Source organism: Argopecten irradians, chromosome 1 (assembly GCF_041381155.1).
Source record: "Argopecten irradians isolate NY chromosome 1, Ai_NY, whole genome shotgun sequence".
Classification (NCBI taxonomy): Eukaryota; Metazoa; Mollusca; class Bivalvia; order Pectinida; family Pectinidae; genus Argopecten; species Argopecten irradians.
This window is the reverse complement of record NC_091134.1, coordinates 67,954,293-67,982,085: the sequence shown is the minus strand read 5'-3', so window position 1 is coordinate 67,982,085 and position 27,793 is coordinate 67,954,293. Positions and strand designations below refer to the sequence as shown.

Here is a 27,793-nt window from a genome sequence, read left to right as displayed (position 1 = left end):
TGTATTGATAAAACAACTTTATTACAACATGCTGAAGGAGATGGGTCAGACACAGTATCAGGGCAATCGTTTGTATGTGCCAACTAAGTACCGTAAGTTGTCTTCAGAACAACAATAAAGAATAGCGACGTCATGGATACACATTTAAACAACATATTATTAATGCTTTTTAGATTTGTATATCAACACAAGTGCGTTCTGTATAAATCTTAAACAAGCCTTTCTGAAGAGTTTATAAAGGATATAATACTGTAATAATTCATTATAAAGCTATAACTGAATGATACAAGAAAATTATAATTGATTGTAAATAAAATTATATAATAAAATATGTTTATAAAAAATGATCTGAGAAATGCTTCTGATGTCCTTTTTGTTCTTGGCATTCTCATGTCTTACTCTTCTCTACATGGCTTTATGTCCTTAGTTCATGCTAATTTTAACATATATAACACTTTACTGTACAGGTCTACATTTGATATGTGACATAAAGGAATTTATTTGAGTCATCAACAGAAGGCCTCTTTGGATCAGCATTTTTTACAAACATAAATGTCTCCTTGTCTCACAGTGAACCAACAATGTCGCCACATAATAACCAACCCTGTTTTCCCCTTTCAGTCACCACTGAGTGTTCAGAAACATCTCCTGGGGACAAATAAAGGATTCTAGACCCCAATCTAAGGAGAGTATTCAACTTGACATTGCTCAACTCAAAATACATTCATACAACATATCCACCTGGTCACAAAAATCCCACAGAGGAACTTAAAGGCTCACTACCTTTCCGAAACAAAATTTTTTAGTTTCTGATAAAAAATAGTAACATATGAAAATCTATATCAATGGCCTAAGATAAGGTTACAACATCAAACAAATAACAAATGCAAGTTCCCTGCATAACCTATGTTTACAATGAAGATACATTTCGCTGTTTTGCCGTCTGGCGCACTGATAGTAAACCAAAAAATTTAATGTGCAGTAATTAGGAAAACAAAAGTTTTTAATATGAAAATTAGCATTTAATTTATTTCAATTAAATTATTCAAAAGGTGTAGATAAGTAGTATTAACGGTAAGCTAATAACTTTTGCCACTCTACAAAATTATCCATCTTGTTATATAGTCCTATTTTAGGAATTAAAGCCATTTCCATAAAGGTAGAGGACCTTTAAACAGACCATTCACCTGTTAAGAAATCCTTGACGACAGGTCTGTTCTTTACATAAATTCAATAAATGTACCAGAATTTACTCCTACACAATATTTATGTGTCGTAACAACAGAATTTGAACACATGACTGGATATAATATCAATTATCAACAATATACACTTGATATAAGTGTACATGATATGCTCATGAAAAAAAATGTTATTCTTTTGTTAGAATCATGTTGATATCAATGATCAATGATATATAACAAATTCTGGCCAGATTGTTTAGTGTGTATATTTCGTGTACTGCATTCATACAAAATATACATTAACAACTTAATTATTCAATATTGACTAGCAATAATTATGTGAATACAATCTACATCCCATATAAGGTATCAAACATCAATTTTATCATTTAAAAAGTGAAAAGTCTTAGAAGCCAAAGGTGACCGAACTGACAGTTGTCTCCCTTAGTCATACAATTCATCAAGGTAAAATGATAATTTGTGATGTACATTTCATGTATATCATATATATTAAATATCATTGATACATGTAAATATAGTTTGAATAGACAATGTAACAAGAGTGATACAAACAATGAATCAGGCAGGTAAAAATGTTTCATAATCACATTAAATCTCAGAATGTGTAGTGGAATGTTGTACTATCACAGGTTTCTTGGCTCCAGCATGCAGACTACATTACATACGATATGTCTTGTTCACCCTAAGTAACATGTACACAGCAGTAATCTGGCTAAACCACTGGAATGTCATGGAATAACATCCAAATAACTAACTCTAAACAAGATTGTTTATAATTGGGAACCTGCATGAAAATAAAATCCTCCAAACATGTTTTCTTTGTCTTCCATGTAAGATGACTACAACAAGGAAAAGTATAGATGGTCTGTTCCATCTCCTATTGTAAGTGGAGTTCACTACAGAAAGTAATGATCAAACTTGACTGCATCTTTATAACATATCCTTGTCTCATTAATGTATCTTTTCATTTCCTCAACAATATTTAGTTACAATAAATTCTGAAAACCAGTTTGACAACTTCTTCAAACTTTACTTAATATCTGCAGATACAATGAGATTCATTTTGAATAGTGACAATAACAATAAGATCTTTGTCAAAGTTTAAAAATTCTTCATTGTTCATGTGTGTTATTTGTTCTTTATTAAAACATTAAAATGTTCCTACTTCTACAACTGGTGAAGGTGATTTATTATGCCATTTCGTGTTAGAGGTGAAGGTCAGTGAACATGACATCCTTGTCTCAGTGATGTAATCGATATATAGTCTCAGAGGTGAAGGTCATTCAACAACTCATCAATTTGTGGGAGTTAAAGATCATCATGCTTGTGAAGGATGTTTTACATAAGACCTCTTCACATATCAGAGGTGAAACTCATTTAATTTACAACACCCCTGTCTTCAAGGTTAAAGACGTTTTAACAGATACCACCTTGTCTCAGAGGTGAAGGTCGTTTAACATGTGACCTCTTTGTCTATCCCTCCTATGCCCATATCCTCTGATGTGCTGTCCTTGTCAGATGCTGGTTGTATGATGCCACCAATCTGGACGGTAGACGAGGAATCAAATTTCATCGGTATGTATCCATCAATGTTGGCTCCCACAACAAAGGGTTCGCCATCTGTAAGTCAACATGATAACAAATATACTTATCTATCATAAACATGATAACAAATATACTTATGTAACATAAACATGATAACAAATATACTTATCTATCATAAACATGATAACAAATATACTTATCTAACATAAACATGATAACAAATATACTTATCTAACATAAACATGATAACAAATATACTTATCTAACATAAACATGATAACAAATATACTTATCTAACATAAACATGATAACAAATATACTTATCTTATGTAAACACGATAACAAATATACTTATCTAACATAAACATGATAACAAATATACTTATCTAACATAAACACGATAACAAATATACTTATGTAACATAAACATGATAACAAATATACTTATCTAACATAAACATGATAACAAATATACTTATGTAACATAAACATGATAACAAATATATACTTATGTAACATAAACACGATAACAAATATACTTATCTTATGTAAACATGATAACAAATATACTTATCTAACATAAACACGATAACAAATATACTTATCTAACATAAACATGATAACAAATATACTTATCTAACATAAACACGATAACAAATATACTTATCTAACATAAACATGATAACAAATATACTTATCTAACATAAACATGATAACAAATATACTTATCTAACATAAACATGATAACAAATATACTTATCTAACATAAACATGATAACAAATATACTTATCTATCATAAACATGATAACAAATATACTTATCTATCATAAACATGATAACAAATATACTTATCTAACATAAACATGATAACAAATATACTTATCTATCATAAACATGATAACAAATATACTTATCTAACATAAACATGATAACAAATATACTTATCTAACATAAACATGATAACAAATATACTTATCTAACATAAACATGATAACAAATATACTTATCTAACATAAACACGATAACAAATATACTTATCTAACATAAACATGATAACAAATATACTTATCTATCATATAAACATGATAACAAATATACTTATCTAACATAAACATGATAACAAATATACTTATCTAACATAAACATGATAACAAATATACTTATCTAACATAAACATGATAACAAATATACTTATCTAACATAAACATGATAACAAATATACTTATCTAACATAAACACGATAACAAATATACTTATCTAACATAAACATGATAACAAATATACTTATCTAACATAAACATGATAACAAATATACTTATCTAACATAAACATGATAACAAATATACTTATCTAACATAAACATGATAACAAATATACTTATCTAACATAAACATGATAACAAATATACTTATCTAACATAAACATGATAAACTATCGATAACAAATATACTTATCTAAACATAAACATGATAACAAATATACTTATCTAACATAAACATGATAACAAATATACTTATCTAACATAAACATGATAACAAATATACTTATCTAACATAAAACATGATAACAAATATACTTATCTAACATAAACACGATAACAAATATACTTATCTAACATAAACATGATAACAAATAAACTTATCTATCATAAACATGATAACAAATATACTTATCTATCATAAACACGATAACAAATATACTTATCTAATCATAAACATGATAACAAATATACTTATCTAACATAAACATGATAACAAATATACTTATCTAACATAAACATGATAACAAATATACTTATCTATCATAAACATGATAACAAATATACTTATCTAACATAAACATGATAACAAATATACTTATCTAAACAAATAATACATGATATAACAAATATACTTATCTATCATAAACATGATAACAAATATACTTATCTAACATAAACACGATAACAAATATACTTATCTAACATAAACATGATAACAAATATACTTATCTATCATAAACATGATAACAAATATACTTATCTAACATAAACATGATAACAAATATACTTATCTAACATAAACACGATAACAAATATACTTATCTAACATAAACATGATAACAAATATACTTATCTAACATAAACATGATAACAAATATACTTATCTAACATAAACATAAACATGATAACAAATATACTTATCTAACATAAACATGATAACAAATATACTTATCTAACATAAACATGATAACAAATATACTTATCTAACATAAACATGATAACAAATATACTTATCTAACATAAACATGATAACAAATATACTTATCTAACATAAACATGATAACAAATATATACTTATGTAACATAAACACGATAACAAATATACTTATCTATCATAAACATGATAACAAATATACTTATCTAACATAAACATGATAACAAATATACTTATCTATCATAAACATGATAACAAATATACTTATCTAACATAAACATGATAACAAATATACTTATCTAACATAAACATGATAACAAATATACTTATCTAACATAAACATGATAACAAATATACTTATCTAACATAAACATGATAACAAATATACTTATCTAACATATAACACATAAACATGATAACAAATATACTTATCTAACATAAACACGATAACAAATATACTTATCTAACATAAACATGATAACAAATATACTTATCTAACATAAACATGATAACAAATATACTTATCTAACATAAACATGATAACAAATATACTTATCTAACATAAACATATAACAAATATATACTTATCTAACATAAACATGATAACAAATATACTTATCTAACATAAACATGATAACAAATATACTTATCTATCATAAACATGATAACAAATATACTTATCTAACATAAACACGATAACAAATATACTTATCTAACATAAACATGATAACAAATATACTTATCTAACATAAACATGATAACAAATATACTTATCTAACATAAACACGATAACAAATATACTTATCTATCATAAACATGATAACAAATATACTTATCTAACATAAACACGATAACAAATATACTTATCTAACATAAACATGATAACAAATATACTTATCTAACATAAACATGATAACAAATATACTTATCTAACATAAACATGATAACAAATATACTTATCTAACATAAACATGATAACAAATATACTTATCTATACAAAACATGATAACAAATATACTTATCTATCATAAACATGATAACAAATATACTTATCTATGTAAAACACGATAACAAATATACTTATCTAACATAAACATGATAACAAATATACTTATCTAACATAAACACGATAACAAATATACTTATGTAACATAAACATGATAACAAATATACTTATCTAACATAAACATGATAACAAATATACTTATCTAACTCACTGATAAAATTCATTGACAGCGTAAAAAACAACTGGTGTCCTACCATGGCATCAACTTATGAAGGTAATAATCCAAATCTAATTTTATACACGTAATTCTGTTCCACTACGATGCCCTATGTTACGCTCCTATACAAGATCCTGCCGGCCTAATAACCCTTAACATGAATCTCTACCAGAGACAGACCAATGTCCTGTACACTTCATATAGCTTAGCCGTTTATAATTCTACCAGAGACAGACCAAAGTCCTGTACACTTACCCACTATAATTCTACCAGAGACAGACCATGTCCTGTACACTTAAACCATAAAATCTTGTATTGGAGTGAAACGCAGAGACAGATCATGTCCTGACACTTACCCATATATAATTCTACCAGAGACAGAATCCAATGTCCTGTACACTTACCCATATATAATTCTACCAGAGACAGACCAAAGTCCTGTACACTTACCCATATATAATTCTACCAGAGACAGACCAATGTCCTGTACACTTACCCATATATAATTCTACCAGAGACAGACCAATGTCCTGTACACTTACCCATGTATAATTCTACCAGAGACAGACCAATGTCCTGTACACTTACTCATGTATAATTCTACCAGAGACAGACCAATGTCCTGTACACTTACCCATATATAATTCTACCAGAGACAGACCAATGTCCTGTACACTTACCCATATACAATTCTACCAGAGACAGACCAATGTCCTGTACACTTACCCATGTATAATTCTACCAGAGACAGACCAATGTCATGTACACTTACTCATGTATAATTCTACCAGAGACAGACCAATGTCCTGTACACTTACCCATATATAATTCTACCAGAGACAGACCAATGTCCTGTACACTTACCCATATATAATTCTACCAGAGACAGACCAATGTCCTGTACACTTACCCATATATAATTCTACCAGAGACAGACCAATGTCCTGTACACTTACCCATATATAATTCTACCAGAGAGAGACCAATGTCCTGTACACTTAATTACCCATATACAATTCTACCAGAGACAGACCAAAGTCCTGTACACTTACCCATATATAATTCTACCAGAGACAGACCAATGTCCTGTACACTTACCCATATATAATTCTACCAGAGACAGACCAATGTCCTGTACACTTACCCATATATAATTCTACCAGAGACAGACCAATGTCCTGTACACTTACCCATATATAATTCTACCAGAGACAGACCAATGTCCTGTACACTTACCCATATATAACTCTACCAGAGACAGACCAATGTCATGTACACTTACCCATATATAATTCTACCAGAGACAGACCAATGTCCTGTACACTTACCCATGTATAATTCTACCAGAGACAGACCAATGTCCTGTACACTTACCCATGTATAATTCTACCAGAGACAGACCAATGTCATGTACACTTACCATATATAATTCTACCAGAGACAGACCAATGTCCTGTACACTTACCCATATATAATTCTACCAGAGACAGACCAATGTCCTGTACACTTACCCATGTATAATTCTACCAGAGAGAGACCAATGTCCTGTACACTTAATTACCCATATACAATTCTACCAGAGACAGACCAAAGTCCTGTACACTTACCCATATATAATTCTACCAGAGACAGACCAAAGTCCTGTACACTTACCCATATATAATTCTACCAGAGACAGACCAATGTCCTGTACACTTACCCATATATAATTCTACCAGAGACAGACCAATGTCCTGTACACTTACCATATATAATTCTACCAGAGACAGACCAATGTCCTGTACACTTACCCATATATAATTCTACCAGAGACAGACCAATGTCCTGTACACTTACCCATATATAATTCTACCAGAGACAGACCAATGTCCTGTACACTTACCCATATATAATTCTACCAGAGACAGACCAATGTCCTGTACACTTACCATATATAATTCTACCAGAGACAGACCAATGTCCTGTACACTTAATTACCCATATACAATTCTACCAGAGACAGACCAAAGTCCTGTACACTTACCTATGTATAATTCTACCAGAGAGAGACCAATGTCCTGTACCTTACCATATAATCTACCAGAGACAGACCAAGTCCTGTACACTTACCCATATATAATTCTACCAGAGACAGACCAATGTCCTGTACACTTAATTACCATGTATAATTCTACCAGAGACAGACCAATGTCCTGTACACACTTACCCATATATACAATTCTACCAGAGACAGACCAAAGTCCTGTACACTTACCCATATATAATTCTACCAGAGACAGACCAATGTCCTGTACACTTACCCATGTATAATTCTACCAGAGACAGACCAATGTCCTGTACACTTACCCATATATAATTCTACCAGAGACAGACCAATGTCCTGTACACTTACCCATGTATAATTCTACCAGAGACAGACCAATGTCCTGTACACTTAATTACCCATATATACAATTCTACCAGAGACAGACCAATGTCCTGTACACTTACCCATATATAATTCTACCAGAGACAGACCAAAGTCCTGTACACTTACCCATATATAATTCTACCAGAGACAGACCAATGTCCTGTACACTTACCCATATACAATTCTACCAGAGACAGACCAATGTCCTGTACACTTACCATATATAATTCTACCAGAGACAGACCAATGTCCTGAACACTTACCCATATATAATTCTACCAGAGACAGACCAATGTCCTGTACACTTATCCATATATATAATTCTACCAGAGACAGACCAATGTCCTGTACACTTACCTATATATAATTCTACCAGAGACAGACCAATGTCCTGTACACTTACCCATATATAAATCTACCAGAGACAGACCAATGTCCTGTACACTTACCCATATATAAATCTACCAGAGACAGACCAATGTCCTGTACACTTACCTATATATAAATCTACCAGAGACAGACCAATGTCCTGTACACTTATCCATATATAAATCTACCAGAGACAGACCAATGTCCTGTACACTTACCCATATATAATTCTACCAGAGACAGACCAATGTCCTGTACACTTACCCATATATAATTCTACCAGAGACAGACCAATGTCCTGTACACTTACCCATATATAATTCTACCAGAGACAGACCAATGTCCTGTACACTTACCCATATATAATTTTACCAGAGACAGACCAATGTCCTGTACACTTACCCATATATAATTCTACCAGAGACAGACCAATGTCCTGTACACTTACCCATATATAATTCTACCAGAGACAGACCAATGTCCTGTACACTTACCCATGTATAATTCTACCAGAGACAGACCAATGTCCTGTACACTTACCCATATATAATTCTACCAGAGACAGACCAATGTCCTGTACACTTACCCATATATAATTCTACCAGAGACAGACCAATGTCCTGTACACTTACCCATGTATAATTCTACCAGAGACAGACCAATGTCCTGTACACTTACCTATATATAATTCTACCAGAGACAGACCAATGTCCTGTACACTTACCCATATATAATTCTACCAGAGACAGACCAATGTCCTGTACACTTACCCATATATAATTCTACCAGAGACAGACCAATGTCCTGTACACTTACCCATATATAATTCTACCAGAGACAGACCAATGTCCTGTACACTTACCCATATATAATTCTACCAGAGACAGACCAATGTCCTGTACACTTACCCATATATAATTCTACCAGAGACAGACCAATGTCCTGTACACTTACCCATGTATAATTCTACCAGAGACAGACCAATGTCCTGTACACTTACCCATGTATAATTCTACCAGAGAGAGACCAATGTCCTGTACACTTACCCATGTATAATTCTACCAGAGACAGACCAATGTCCTGTACACTTACCTATATATAATTCTACCAGAGACAGACCAATGTCCTGTACACTTACCTATATATAATTCTACCAGAGACAGACCAATGTCCTGTACACTTACCCATATATAATTCTACCAGAGACAGACCAATGTCCTGTACACTTACCTATATATAATTCTACCAGAGACAGACCAATGTCCTGTACACTTACCCATATATACTTCTCAAAATTTGCTAAGGATCACTTTTATTTTGTAGTATATCAAATTCATTTAATTGTAAAATATTCATAAAAAAAAAATGCTTTGATGTCTTTAAGATGTCTAAACACAGGTTCCAACAGGAAAACTATGGAATTTTCACGAGTGCTCGATACATTACTTGCGAAACAGAGCTACCCCCCAAAATTACAAAAACACAGCAATGGGAGTGAAAATGAAATTCGCGTTAAAAAGTTTTCTCGAGTGATTTTCATTTCAGTATATTGTGTGACGTCTCCTAGCTTCAATAAGACTTCGACATCGCCGACGCATACTCGCAATTAAGTCCCATCGCAGTCTCCCAAAACACGCACCTCGCACAACATACACGCAACACACCGCATACATGGGAGGCCGTCCTTACATGACCATAGCTGTTAATAGGACGTTAATTAAACAAACAAACAAACTGCCTGGATGTCCATTCCTCTTGCAGGGCTGTTCCATGTTTTTGCAATGACCTTTGATGGTAAACGCGGGAAGAAATGGATTCCTGTAGCATGTCCTAAACGTGCTCTATCGGATTTAGATCTGGGGAACGAGTAGGCCAGTCCATGTGTTCGATAGTTTCCCTCTGAAGCTCGTCGTCAGAGGTTTAATAACACTACGTCACTACGAAATGACATCATAAACGCCACTGGAACTCGAATATCTACGCAATCTGTACATAACCATGCAGACTGAGGTTCCGTTGACCTGCAGAGAGGATTCCCTTGACTGGTAGGCATGCTCAGACTACACTTACATGGGCCCACGATCATGCGAGATGGACTATCAGGGACTGGAGCCCTGTTCTGTTCACAGACAAGTCAAGATTCTGTCTCGACTTCACAGACAGGCGTGCTAGAATGTGGAGACTACCAAATGAACAATTTCCTACAGCCAACATCTCCGAACACGACCGACATGGCGGCGGGTCTGTAATGGTCTGGGGCGGTATAAGTGTCCAAAGTAAAACAGATCTCCATGTCTTCCCAAACAGCAATTTGTACTGCGATGAAGTCCTCGATGTCTACATTAGACCATATGCTGGTGCTATCTGTCCGGAATTCATTCTAATGGATGATAACTTTCATCCACATAGAGCTCGGGTTACTGTCGCCTATCTTCAGAGGAAAACTATCTAACGCATGGACTGGCTTGCTCATTCTCCGGATCTAAATCCGATAGAGTACGTGTGGGTCATGCTACATGCTGCGTTTACCAGCCAAGTTCACCGCAAGAACTTGAAACAGCTCTGTGAGAGGAATGAGCATTCATCCAGCAAAACCGGAAACGGGACTTCATTGCGAGCATCCATCGGCGATGTCGCAGTGTTATTGAAGCTAGGGGACGTCACACAATATGCTGAAATAAAAATTACAAGAAAAAATTTTTTAACGCGAAATTCATTTTCGCTCCCATTACCGTGTTTTTGTGATTTTGGGGGGTAGCTCTGTTTCGCAAGTAATGTATCGAGCACACATGAAAATTCCATAGTTTTTCTGTTGTAGCCTGTGTTTAATCATGTTAAAGACATCATTAAATCATTTTTATGAATATTGTACAATTACAAGAATTTGATTTACTGAAAAATAAAAGTGATCCTTAGCAAATTTTAAGTAGTATATAATTCTACCAGAGACAGACCAATGTCCTGTACACTTACCCATGTATAATTCTACAAGAGACAGACCAAAAGCATGCTTCAGAACATCCAGTGGCAGTCGTCCGTTGTCCAACAGAAATGTTCTCTTAGTAGCCTTCGCACCTTCACAGTGACAAACCACATGGACAACATCTGGAATTTACAAATGATAGTCAATTCTAAATACACAAAATAGACAGGAATTCTTTTTAAACAAGAGGCCCAGAGGGCCTGTATCGCTCACCTGGTTTGTAATGCCAAGTAATGTTCTGAATACAGGTTCATTGTTTCTTTTCTGAAGGAATTTTAATATTAACCTCTAAATCCCCTATTGGGCCCCACCCCTCCTGCCCCCAGGGAGTCAGAGCCAAAATTTATACAAGTTCTGTTCCCCTTCCCCCAAGGATGTTTTGGTCACAATCCAAGCAAAACTCTAGGACAAGCAGCAATTTATAGGATTTACCTCTATTTCCCCTATTGGGCCCCTCCCGTCCTGCCCCCGGGGGGCCAGAGCCAAAATTTACACAAGATCTGTTCCCCTTCCAAAAAGGATGTTTTTGGCCAAATTTGGTTACATTCCATGCAGAACTCTATGACTAGTAGCGATTTAAAGGATTTACCTCTATTTCCTCTATTGGGCCCCACCTCTCCTGCCCCCGGGGTATCAGAGCCAAAATTTATACATGTTCTGTTCCCCTTCCCTCAAGGATGTTCATTGCCAAATTTGGTTACAATCCATGCAGAACTCTAGGACAAGTACCGATTTATAGGATTTACCTATAAATCCCCTATGGGGCCCCATCCCTCCTGCCCCCCGGGACCAGAGCCAAAATTTATACAAACTCAGTTCTTATTCTCCCAAAGATATTTCTGGCCAAATTTGGTTACATTCCATGCAGAACTCTATGACTAGTAGCGATTTAAAGGATTTACCTCTATTTCCTCTATTGGGCCCCGCCCCTCCAGCCCCGGGGGGTCAGAGCCAAAATTTATACAAGTTCTGTTCCTCTTCCCCCAAGGATGTTTGTGGCCAAATTTGGTTCGATCCATGTAGAACTCTATGACTAGTAGTGATTTAAAGGATTTACCTCTATTTCCCTATTGGGCCCCGCCCCTCCCGCCCCCGGGGGGTCAGAGCCAAAATTTATGCAAGTTCTGTTCCCCTTCCCCAAAGGATGTTTGTGGCTAAATTTGGTTACAATCCATGCAGAACTCTAGGACAAATAGCGATTTAAAGGATTTACCTCTTTTCCCTTATTGGGCCCCACCTCTCCAGCCCCCGGGGGGCCAGAGCCAAAATTTATACAAGTTCTGTTCCTCTTCCCCCAAGGATGTTTTTGGCCAAATTTGGTTACAATCCATGTAGAACTCTATGACTTGTAGTGATTTAAAGGATTTACCTCTATTTCCCCTATTGGGCCCCGCCCCTGCCCCCGGGCGGTCAGAGCCAAAATTTATACAAGTTCTGTTCCCCTTCCCCCAAGGATGTTTGTGGCCAAATTTGGTTACAATTCATGTAGAACTCTATGACCCATAGCGATTTAAAGGATTTACCTCTATTTCCCCTATTGGGCCCTACCCCTTCTGCCCCTGGGGGACCAGAGCCAAAATTTATACAATTTCTGTTCCACTTCCCCCAAGGATTTTTGTGGCCAAATTCGGTTACATTCCATTCAGAACTCTATGACTAGTAGCGATTTAAAGGATTTACCTCTATTTCCCCTATTGGGCCCCGCCCCTCCTGCCCCAGGGGACCAGAGCCAAAATTTATACAGGTTCTGTTCCCCTTCCCCAAAGGATGTTTGTGGTTAATGTTGGTTACAATCCATGCAGAACTCTAGGACAAGTAGCGATTTAAAGATTTACCTCTATTTCCCCTATTAGGCCCCGCCCCTCCTGCCCCCGGGGGGTCAGAGCCAAAATTTATACAAGTACTGTTCCCCTTCCCCCAAGGATGTTTGTGGCCAAATTTGGTTCCAATCCATGCAGAACTCTAGGACAAGTAGCGATTTATAGGATTTACCTCTATTTCCCCTATTGGGCCCCGCCCCTCCTGCCCCCGGGGGGTCAGAGCCAAAATTTATACAAGTTCTGTTCTTCTTCCCCCAAGGATGTTTGTGGCCAAATTTGGTTACAATCCATGCAGAACTCTAGGACAAGTAGCGATTTATAGGATTTACCTCTATTTCCCCTATTGGGCCCCGCCCCTCCTGCCCCCGGGGGGTCAGAGCCAAAATTTATACAAGTTCTGTTTCCCTTCCCCCAAGGATGTTTGTGGCCAAATTTGGTTACAATCCATGCAGAACTCTATGACTAGTAGCGATTTAAAGGAAATGTTGACGGACAGATGGATGACGGACGGACGACGGACGCCGCGCCATGACATAAGCTCACCGGCCCTTCGGGCCAGGTGAGCTAAAAATAATTTTGTTTTTTTAACCCAATATAGTTCTTTCATATTTTAATGTTAGATCAAAAGCCCTTAGGAATGAATATTGTCAGCATACTTATTAGCATGAGACTAAGGAATTTACCTAGAATATTTTAATGGATTCAGAAAAACTTTAGGATACAAGACTAATACACAGTGAAAATAAAACATTGATCGACCATTTTATCTCTCACTTAACTTTTTTAATCATACTTTATCTCAATCTTGATTTTACTTGAAACATGTCACGATGGTTGTTAAGATATTAACAGCAGTAAAACGTTTTGTTTAGAGATTTTTATCCTTAGATAAAACAACTAACCTGGCTTTTCAAATGCTTGGTATTTGGTCGGAAAGACCATTGATGTTTCCTCCACAATTCTACAAACAAAAATTCAGACTTACCAGCCATGTTTACATTCAGTTAGGTATATGCGCATAATTCATTACAGATTAAAACTTTTCAAAAGTTGTTATCTCTTTTCATTAAAAAAAAATCGTAATATTGTAGTTTTACAACTACTCCCACTTATAGTGTAGTACCGATATTAATTTGCTATTATATATTGCATCCAATAGCCAATAACTTTGATCATCACATTAAACAGCTAACTGTAACACTGTCACCATCACCTGTGTGTGAAGTCCTACCTGGATAACGAGTCCACCTTCTTCTGTAGCTGCTCTATGTGAGAATTCTGAAGGACAAAGTTAGAGAATGGTCAGGATTTTAGTCCAGTCAACACATTACAGGAAAAAACTTTAATAACACTTTTCAAAAAGTTTCTAGTTAAAAACTTATTTGTATGATAAACAGTACTATTATTTACCTGTAATTGTATCTCTCGTTCTAAGTCCTCGATGGCTTGGTTATTTTTCAGTCTATCCACAGCTGCTCCAACCATAGGCCCTTTATTTGTGGTAGCACACACCTCAGTGTTGCCAGAATCATGACCATTCTGTTTATCCTTACTAGCAGCCTGTTCAGAGCCAACTACAGAGACAGAGTCTTTAGCATCTTGAGACAAGTTTGGGAGGTCAGATATTCCTACATTTTCCTCTAAATATTTATCTAACTCCGGACTTTTGAACTGTGGTTTTTGATCTGAGAATTCCGTAGTTTCAGTCTCTAAATCACTGTCAGCACTATCAGATTTGTTTAGGTCAACAACTAACTTCTTTTTTTGAGGTGTAGATGAAAGTTGGTCTCTTTGTGACAATTCTTCCGAGCCCTGTGTTACATCCCTTGGTGACAATTCCTCCGAGCCCTGAGTTACATCCCTTGGTGACAATTCCTCCGAGCCCTGAGTTACATCCCTTGGTAACAATTCCTCCAAGCCTTGAGTTACATCCCTTGGTAACAATTCCTCCGAGCCCTGAGTTACATCCCTTGGTAACAATTCCTCCAAGCCTTGAGTTACATCCCTTGGTAACAATTCCTCCAAGCCTTGAGTTACATCCCTTGGTAACAATTCCTCCGAGCCCTGAGTTACATCCCTTGGTAACAATTCCTCCAAGCCTTGAGTTACATCCCTTGGTGACAATTCCTCCGAGCCCTGAGTTACATCCCTTGGTGACAATTCCTCCGAGCCCTGAGTTACATCCCTTGGTAACAATTCCTCCGAGCCCTGAGTTACATCCCTTGGTAACAATTCCTCCGAGCCCTGAGTTACATCCCTTGGTAACAATTCCTCCGAGCCCTGAGTTACATCCCTTGGTAACAATTCCTCCAAGCCTTGATTTACATCCCTTGGTAACAATTCCTCCGAGCCCTGAGTTACATCCCTTGGTAACAATTCCTCCGAGCCCTGAGTTACATCCCTTGGTGACAATTCCTCCGAGCCCTGAGTTACATCCCTTGGTGACAATTCCTCCAAGCCTTGAGGTGACAATTCCTCATCATCCTTGGTGACAATTCCTCCGAAGCCCTGAGTTACATCCCTTGGTGACAATTCCTCCGAGCCCTGAGTTACATCCCTTGGTAACAATTCCTCCAAGCCTTGAGTTACATCCCTTGGTGACAATTCCTCCGAGCCCTGAGTTACATCCCTTGGCGATGATTTGGCAGAGTCTGTATCAGAGTAGTCCCTTAATTCTGATATTGTTCTCTGTTTCTTAAATAAAAGATCAACAGGGTCACTTTGAGATACATTCTGAGTACTGGCCTCTGAGATTCCATTGCTTATCAAGCTGAACGGTTCAAGTGAGGATGATTCCGATTGGCTTACTGACTGACTCAATGATGAATCGGCTTCTCCTACAGAATAATGTAGTTTGATGGTCTTTTTCTGTTGTTGTGTGGCAGGTGTGGATGTACTGGAGGGAACTAGATTCTCTGTCACACTCTGATCTGCTGAAGGCTCTCCATCCTTGGTACTCTTCAAAGCAGACCTGTCTACTCAACACAAATTAATAACATTCATGTCAAATCATTAGAAACAAGAAAGACACAAATCTGATTTGATGTCTACAATTATGAGACACATGTACTTTCCTAGATCCATTTCCCAGATTCACCTTAACTAATTCTCATATACTGTACTCGTTTCATCAAAAATTACTTTAAAATATTTTGATCAACTTTCAAATTTGTAACTTGGCATGAAAATAGCTGAATCTCTAAAAGTAAGATTGCAAAAACATTTAATACATCTGTTTTCAGTGTTGTACATTCACTTACAATGAGGAATAGTGATACTTGTAATGACTTTCCTAGCATACAAACCTATGGATACAGGGAAAAACTGTAGACGGACATCTCCTGTACCCTCCGAGGATGAAGGGAACAAAGCACTGGCCGAAGTCCTTTTCCCTACTGCTAGTAATATCCCTTGGTAACCAGCTTGCTGGGGGCCCTGGAGGGCAGAAATCCCTCGGGGTCGCTCATCCTTGTTCAGTTGCTATTTCAAATATGAAGGTAGAAAAGTGTTACTTGATATTTGAATAATATCTTACTTCAAGTCAAAGGATCTGGCTTTGCTTCAGGAAAGAGTCAATATAAAGTAAGTGAAATTCATTTTAAGACAATTTTCAAGTGTCATGTTACTTCTGATGTGACCTAACCAGACTTTTAATCAAACATTTTATCATCTTTAGATTCATTAAACAGTGTAGAATGATTACCAAATAAAAAATGAGGGCATTTAACTTAGAATGTGACTGATACCTACAATTTCCTGGATCTTGACCAGTGTCCGGTCAGTGTCCACTAGAGCGTACACCTGTAGGAGACTCTGATTGTTACTTCCCACCACCACACACTGCTGGCTTTCCTGTTATAAACATGTGCACATATAAATACACTTAGGTTTCCATGTTAAACACATATTTAATTTAATGCCATAAACATGTGGACATAAATACAATAAGGTTCCATATTACAAAACATGCGGACAAAATTACACTGAAGTTTCCATATTACAAAACACATGGAAATAAATACACTAAGGTTTCCATATTATAAAACACATGGACAAAAATACACTAAAGTTTCCATGTTTAATTTAATGTTATAAACATGTGGACATAACTACACTAAGATTGTCAAGTTATAAACACATAAATATTCTATGTTTTCATCAACTGTCCTCACGTTAAAGGTAACACATAAACATAAATACTCTATGTTTTCATCAACTGTCCTCACGTTAAAGGTAACACATAAACATAAATACTCTATGTTTTCATCAACTGTCCTCACGTTAAAGGTAACACATAAACATAAATACTCCTATGTTTTCATCAACTGTCTCTCACGTTAAAGGTAACCCATAAACTTAAATACTCTATGATTTTCATCCTGGTTATATGTCCCACAAAATTACTTGAAAGGTAATGTGCCATAACTATCCTGTTTATTTACCCAGTATAACTTCAATATACTAATATCCTGTTATATTTACCCAGTATAACTTCAATATACTAATATCCTGTTATATTTACCCAGTATAACTTCAATATACTAATATCCTGTTATATTTACCCAGTATAACTTCAATATACTAATATCCTGTTATATTTACCCAGTATAACTTCAATATACTAATATCCTGTTATATTCACCCAGTATAACTTCAATATACTAATATCCTGTTATATTCACCCAGTATAACTTCCTATACTAATATCCTGTTATATTCACCCAGTATAACTATACTTCAATATACCTGTTATATTCACCCAGTATAACTTATATACTAATATCCTGTTATATTTACCAGTATAACTTCAATATACTAATATCCTGTTATATTTACCCAGTATAACTTCAATATACTAATATCCTGTTATATTCCTATACCCAGTATAACTTCAATATACTAATATCCTTGTTATATTCCCCAGTAATAACTTCAATATACTAATATCCTGTTATATTCACCCAGTAATAACTTCAATATACTAATACACCTGTTATATTCACCCAGTATAACTTCAATATACTAATATCCTGTTATATTTACCCAGTATAACTTCAATATACTAATATCCTGTTATATTTACCCAGTATATACTTCAATATACTAATAGTCCTGTTATATTCACCCAGTATAACTTCAATATACTAATATCCTGTTATATTTACCCAGTATAACTTCAATATACTAATATCCCTGTTATATTCACCCAGTATAACTTCAATATACTAATATCCTGTTATATTCACCCAGTATAACTTCAATATACTAACATATCCTGTTATATTCACCCAGTATAACTTCAATATACTAATATCCTGTTATATTTACCCAGTATAACTTCAATATACTAATATCCTGTTATATTCACCCAGTATAACTTCAATATACTAATATCCTGTTATATTTACCCAGTATAACTTCAATATACTAATATCCTGTTATATTTACCCAGTATAACTTCAATATACTAATATCCTGTTATATTCACCCAGTATAACTTCAATATACTAATATCCTGTTATATTTACCCAGTATAACTTCAATATACTAATATCCTGTTATATTTACCCAGTATAACTTCAATATACTAATATCCTGTTATATTCACCCAGTATAACTTCAATATACTAATATCCTGTTATATTCACCCAGTATAACTTCAATATACTAATATCCTGTTATATTCACCCAGTATAAACTTCAATATACTAATATCCTGTTATATTCACCCAGTATAACTTCAATATACTAATATCCTGTATATTATATTCACCCAGTATAACTTCAATATACTAATATCCTGTTATATTTCATATAACAATATATAACTTCAATAAAACTAAATATCCTGTTATATTTCACCCAGTATAACTTCAATATACTAATATCCTGTTATATTTACCCAGTATAACTTCAATATACTAATATCCTGTTATATTTACCCAGTATAACTTCAATATACTAATATCCTGTTATATTTACCCAGTATAACTTGAATATACTAATATCCTGTTATATTTACCCAGTTATAACTTCAATAACTACATATCCTGTATATATTTCACCCAGTATAACTTCAATATAATATCCTGTTATATTTACCCAGTATAACTTCAATATACTAATATCCTGTTATATTCACCACAGTATAAAACTTCAATAATACTAATATCCTGTTATATTTACCCAGTATAACTTCAATATACTAATATCCTGTTATATTTACCCAGTATAACTTTAATATACTAATATCCTGTTATATTCACCCAGTATAACTTCAATATACTAATATCCTGTTATATTTACCCAGTATAACTTCAATATACTAATTATCCTGTTATATTTCACCCAGTATAACTTCAATATACTCAATATCCTGTTATATTTACCCAGTATAACTTCAATATACTAATATCCTGTTATATTCACCCAGTATAACTTCAATATACTAATATCCTGTTATATTTACCCAGTATAACTTCAATATACTAATATCCTGTTATATTCACCCAGTATAACTTCAATATACTTAATATCCTGTTTATATTCACCCAGTATAACTTCAATATACTAATATCTGTTATATTCACCCAGTATAACTTCAATATACTAATCCGTTATATTCCTGTATAATTCAATATACTAATACCGTTATATTCACCCAGTATAACTTCAATATACTAATATCCTGTTATTTCACCCAGTATAACTTCAATATACTAATATTCTGTTATATTTACCCAGTATAACTTCAATATACTAATAATCCTGTTATATTCACCCAGTATAACTTCAATATACTAATATCCTGTTATATTTTACCCAGTATAAACTTACTTATCAATATAAACTAATATACTAATATCCTATTATATTCACCAGTATAACTTCAATATACTAATATCCTGTTATATTTACCCAGTATAACTTCAATATACTAATATCCTGTTATATTTACCCAGTATAACTTCAATATACTATAATATACTAATATCACCCAGTTATATTCTATATCCTACCCAGTATAACTTCAATATACTAATATCCTGTTATATTCACCCAGTATATATACTATAATCCTGTTTATTCACCCAGTATACTTCAATATAATATCCTGTTATATTCACCCAGTATAACTTCAATATACTAATATCCTGTTATATTTACCCAGTATAACTTCAATATACTAATATCCTGTTATATTCACCCAGTATAACTTCAATATACTTCATATCCTGTTATATTTACCCAGTATAACTTCAATATACTAATATCCTGTTATATTTACCCAGTATAACTTCAATATACTAATATCCTGTTATATTTACCCAGTATAACTTCAATATACTAATATCCTGTTATATTCACCCAGTATAACTTCAATATACTAATATCCTGTTATCTACCACAAAGTATAACAATTCAATATACTAATATCCCTGTTATATTCACCCAGTATAACTTCAATTATACTAATATCCTGTTATATTTCCCCCAGTAATAACTTCAATATACTAATATCCTGTTATATTTACCCAGTATAACTTCAATATACTAATATCCTGTTATATTTACCCAGTATAACTTCAATATACTAATATCCTGTTATATTCACCCAGTATAACTTCAATATACTAATATCCTGTTATAATTCACCCCAGTATAACTTCAATATACTAATAATCCTGTTATATTTACCCAGTATAACTTCAATATACTAATATCCTGTTTTATATTTACCCAGTATAACTTCAAATATACTAATATCCTGTTATATTAATACCCAGTATAATACTCAATAGTACTAATATCCTGGTTATATATTTACCCCAAACTTTTCAATATACTATATCCTGTTAAATTGCACCAAGTATAAGCTTCAATATACTAATATCCTGTTATATTCACCCAGTATAACTTCAATATACTAATATCCTGTTATATTTACCCAGTATAACTTCAATATACTAATATCCTGTTATATTCACAAGTAAGTATAACTATCCAAATAGTAATAATATCCTGTTTATTTATATAAAACTAATATCCTGTTCATATTTACCCAGTATAAAATATACTAATATTCCGTTATATTCACCCAGTAATAACTCTCAATGCATAATATCCTGTTATATTTACCCAGTATAACTTCAATATACTAATATCCTGTTATATTTACCCAGTATAACTTCAATATACTAATATCCTGTTATATTTACCCAGTATAACTTCAATATACTAATATCCTGTTATATTCACCCAGTATAACTTCAATATACTAATATCCTGTTATATTTACCCAGTATAACTTCAATATACTAATATCCTGTTATATTCACCCAGTATAACTTCAATATACTAATATCCTGTTATATTTACCCAGTATAACTTCAATATACTAATATCCTGTTATATTTACCCAGTATAACTTCAATATTTACTAATATCCTGTTATATTTACCAGTATAACTTCAATATACTAATATCCTGTTAAATATTAACTACCCTAATATCCAGTTATATTCAACTCCAGTATAACTTCAATATACTAATATCCTGTTATATTTCACCCAGTATAACTTCAATATAATAATATCCTGTTATATTTTACCCAGTATAACTTCAATATACTAATATCTCTGTTATATTTACCCAGTATAACTTTGCAATATACTAATATCCTGTTATATTCACCCAGTATAACTTCAATATACTAATATCCATGTTATATTCACCCAGTATAACTTTCAATATACTAATATCCTGTTTATATTCACCCACCCAGTATAAACTTCAATATACTAATATCCTGTTATATTTACCCAGTATAACTTCAATATACTAATATCCTGTTATATTTACCCAGTATAACTTTAATATACTAATATCCTGTTATATTCACCCAAGTATAACTTTCAATATATCTACTAATATCCTGTTATATTTACCCAGTAATATAACTTCAATATACTAATATCCTGTTATATTCACCCAGTATAACTTCAATATACTAATATCCTGTTATATTCAACAGTATATACCAGTATAACTTATTTACTGTTAATTTTCCAGTATACTTCAAATATCCTGTCCTGTTATATTCACCCAGTAATAACTTCAATATACTAATATCCTGTTATATTTACCCAGTATAACTTCAATATACTAATATCCTGTTATATTCACCCAGTATAACTTCAATATACTAATATCCTGTTATATTTACCCAGTATAACTTCAATATATAACTAATATTCCTGTTATATTTACCCAGTATAACTTCAATATACTAATATCCTGTTATATTTACCCTGTATAACTTCAATATACTAATATCTCTGTTATATTCACCCAGTATAACTTCAATATACTACTATCCTGTTATATTTACCCAGTTATAACTTCAAATATACTAATATCCTGTTATATTCACCCTGTATAACTTGAATATACTATCCTGTTAATACCCAGTACTAATATATATTATCCTGTTATATTTACCCAGTATAAAACTTTCAATATAGCTAATATCCTGTTATATTTACGCCCAGTATAACTTCAATATACTAATATCCTGTTATATTTACCCAGTATAACTTCAATATACTAATATCCTGTTATATTCACCCAGTATAACTTCAATATACTAATATCCTGTTATATTCACCAAGTATAACTTCAATATACTAATATCCTGTTATATTTACCCTAGTATAACTTCAATATACTAATATCCTGTTATATTTACCCAGTATAACTTCAATATACTTCAATAATTACTAATATCCTATTATATTCACCCAGTATATACTTCAAATTTACTAATATCATGTTATATTCACCCAGTATAACTTCAATATACTAATATCCTGTTATATTTACACCCAGTATAACTTCAATATACTAATATCCTGTTTATATTCACCAGTATAACTAACTTCAATATACTAATATCCTGTTATATTTCACCCAGTATAACTTCAATATACTAATATCCTGTTATATTCACCCAAGTATAACTTCAATATACTAATATCCCTGTTATATTTATCCCAGTATAACTTCAATATACTAATATCCTGTTATATTTACCCAGTATAACTTCAATACACTAATATCCTGTTATATTTACCCAGTATAACTTCAATATACTAATATCCTGTTATAATTGTTTATTGTTTTTCATTTGTCAGGTAATAAAATACTGGTCTAAAACCAACACATGTACATTACAATGTACTCATACACACTATCATGTTAATAGTATTTGTATGATGGCCCTTTTCCAGATGGAATTGTTTTTCCTATAGGAGATGTCAGAAATGATGGCGATGACGTCACCATACATAGGTAACATCCGGTGCGCGCTCATAGGTACAACTCACGTATATGGTACACATAAACATTAGTGGGTTTACTCGCCCGCCTTGCGATGTGTGTGTTACAATTTTAATTGTAATAAATAGTACAACAGTTTCTGATAACTATTATTCGCGTTAATTTAATTTTAAAAAAGTGTAAATAAAAATATTTTACAATAATGTTTAGATGCAAACATCGGGTATTCATATATTTTACTGTTTATACTCCATTTTTGACCGCCACGAGAAAAAACACGATCGCCAACAGACCTATGTACAAACATTGACAGCTGATATTACAATATTGACAGAAATTACACATTAAATTCCAAGTTTCCCAAAATATACTGACATTTTAATAAGCGATTACTGTTTGCTAAGTCTTACTTGGTAAAAAACTTAACGATGTGTGATTATGACCAAATTAAAATTTGCTTTCATAGATTACCCCAAGCGCACGGCAGCCATTACGTACAGTACTGTCGAGATCCCGAATTTCGTCATTATTCAGAGTCACAAAGTTATGTTTTCTGGATACCTTTTTCGACAGAAATATTGGAATTTAGTTTATGACATTCAAATGAGTCATTTTAAAGTTACTTTTTATCATATTTTTAAGCAAAACTTCGAGTATTTAAGGATTCTTGAAGCCGTGCGCAATGTGTTCTGGTCGGTATTTATAGAAGATATACTACGATCTAGCTATATTCATGAATCTAAATGTAGTCTATCTAACATGTATTCAAATTATTTTAAAGTAATATCACTTCAATTTGGGACTTCACATAGTGGCACATGGAATAAAAGTGACTGACAAAAAAAAAAAAAGCTCTACAGCATGAAATAGAACGATTTGTCGAAATATTGGCAGCCATACTGTACGTGTAGGTACACATACATCTGCATTTATGTGTATTAGTGGTTTATATCATTCCTTTAAAATAAAATATACAAGGTAAATAACGAAATATATATCTTGTACTTGTTGAGATATGTGTTGTCTTCGACTCGGAGACTATATCTTGCCAGACAACACTATAGGAGAACTGTTCATGAGGGAAATGGCCATAATAGATTTAGTATATCACATGACATTCATTATGACGTCATATATTTGGCCGCATGCTCATTCCCGGGTGAATATACTTTGGTATAGTTCCCGTAGTCAGGTGTAGTCTCCAGTAGTCAAGAAAGACAGGGAACTGTCGCAAAATAGACCATGGCTGTTATCCAATCGCATTCCTAGTTATTATCATGTGATGTACTAATAATACACACTGCACATCTCTCTAGATTTGGTCTTAGGTACATTTTATAATACCGTATAATCATATATATATATATATCAATTAATGTGCCCTTTGACCCCTACCTCGTACATCAGTATATCTAGGGTTAGTACCCGTTTGACCCTACCTCATACATCAGTGTATCTGAGGTCAGTACCTCTTTGACCCCTACCTCATACATCAGTGTATCTGAGGTCAGTACCCCTTTGACCCCTACCTCATACATCAGTATATCTGGGGTCAGTACCCCTTTGACCCCTACCTCATACATCAGTATATCTGGGGTCAGTACCCCTTTGACCCCTACCTCATACATCACCCCTACCTCATACATCAGTATATCTGGGGTCAGTACCCCTTTGACCCCTACCTCATACATCAGTATATCTGGGGTCAGTACCCCTTTGACCCCTACCTCGTACATCAGTATATCTGGGGTCAGTACCCCTTTGACCCCTACCTCATACATCAGTATATCTGGGGTCAGTACCCCTTTGACCCCTACCTCATACATCAGTATCCCCTTTGACCCCTACCTCATACATCAGTATATCTGGGGTCAGTACCCCTTTGACCCCTACCTCATACATCAGTATATCTGGGGTCAGTACCCCTTTGACCCTACCTCATAATACATCAGTATATCTGGGGTCAGTACCCCTTTGACCCCTACCTCATACATCAGTATATTGGGGTCAGTACCCCTTTTTGACCCCTACCTCGTATACATCAGTATTATCTGGGGTCAGTACCCCTTTGGACCCCTACATCATACATCAGTATAATCTGGGGTCAGTACCCCTTTGACCCCTACCTAACGTACATCAGTATATCTGGGGTCAGTACCCTTTTGACCCCTCATCCTCATACATCAGTATTATTCAATGAGAGTCTGTTACCCCTTGACCCTTTCACCTAATACATCAGTATATACTGGGTTCAGTACCCTTTGACTCCTACCTAATACATCAAATATATTATGGGGTCAGTACCCTTTGACACCTACCTCAGTACATCTGTATATATGGGGTCCCCTAACCCCTGACCTCGTACATCAGTATTTCTGGGGTAAGTCTGTAGCCCCTTTGATCCCTACCTAATACATCAGTATATCGGGGTCAGACCCCTTTAGACCCCATACCTCGTACATCAGTATTTCTGAGGTCATCAGTTATCTTTGACACCTACATTTGTACATCCAGTATATCTGGGGGTCAGTACCCCTTTGACCCCTACCACTATACATCAGTATATCTGGGGGTCAGTACCCTTGACCCTACTCGTACATCAGTATATCTGTTAGGGTCAGTACCCTTTGACCCCTTACCTCATACATCAGTACTATCTGGGGTCAGTACCCTTTGACCCCTACTTCATACATCAGTATATCTTGGGGTCAGTACCCCTTTGACACCTACTAATTCATCAGTATATCTGGGGTCAGTACCCCTTTGACCCCTACTCATACATCAGTATATCTGGGGTCAGTATCCCTTTGATCCCTACCTCATACATCAGTATATATCTGGGGTCAGTACCCCTTTGACCCCTACCTCGTACATCAGTTTATCTGGGTTCGTGTAATCCCCATTGACCCCTACCTCATACATCAGTTTATCTGGGGTCAGTACCCCTTTGACCCCTACCTCATACATCAGTATATTTGGGGTCAGACCCATACCTAATACATCAATATATCTGGGGTCAGTACCCCCTTTGTACCTTGTCAATCAGAGTAAATAATAATCAAGACCATACACTGTACCATACCTCCCAGCTAGTACCTCTCATTAAGATTGTCAATCATGAGTAAATAATTCCATACACTGTATCCCTCCCAGCTAGTACCATTGTCAATCAGAGTAAATAATTCATACACATCCCTTCATCCCTCCCAGCTAGTAAATCAGAGTAATTAATTCCATACACTGTATCCCTCCCAGCTAGTACCTTGTCAATCAGAGTAAATAATTCCATACACTGTATCCCACCCAGCTAGTACCTTGTCAATCAGAAGTAAATAATTCCATACACTGTATCCCTCCCAGCTAGTACCTTGTCAATCAGAGTAAATAATTCCATACACTGTATCCCTCCCAGCTAGTACCTTGTCAATCAGAGTAAATAATTCCATACACTGTATCCCTCCCAGCTAGCTAGTACCACTTGTCAATCAGAGTAAATAATTCCCTACACTGTATCCCTCCCAGCTAGTACCTTGTCAATCAGAGTAAATAATTCCATACACTGTATCCCTCCCAGCTAGTACCTTGTCAATCAGAGTAAATAATTCCATACACTGTATCCCTCCCAGCTAGTACCTTGTCAATCAGAAGTAAATAATTCCATACACTGTATCCCTCCCAGCTAGTACCTTGTCAATCAGAGTAAA

The 27,793-nt window shown here is 34.1% G+C and overlaps 1 protein-coding gene across 1 annotated transcript; it reads right to left on the bottom strand.

The window, feature by feature from the left end:
- Positions 1 to 25,657, bottom strand: LOC138310329 (fap1 adhesin-like). Its single transcript, XM_069251540.1, has 8 exons — positions 25,619 to 25,657; positions 17,502 to 17,603; positions 17,057 to 17,231; positions 15,162 to 16,726; positions 14,983 to 15,029; positions 14,654 to 14,712; positions 11,922 to 12,053; positions 1 to 2,825 (listed from the first exon to the last, which is right to left on the bottom strand). The coding sequence occupies exons 1-8, from the start codon at positions 25,625 to 25,627 to the stop codon at positions 2,659 to 2,661; spliced, it is 2,256 nt and encodes a 751-aa protein (XP_069107641.1). The 5' UTR covers positions 25,628 to 25,657; the 3' UTR covers positions 1 to 2,658.
- Between the last annotated feature and the right edge of the window lie 2,136 nt (positions 25,658 to 27,793).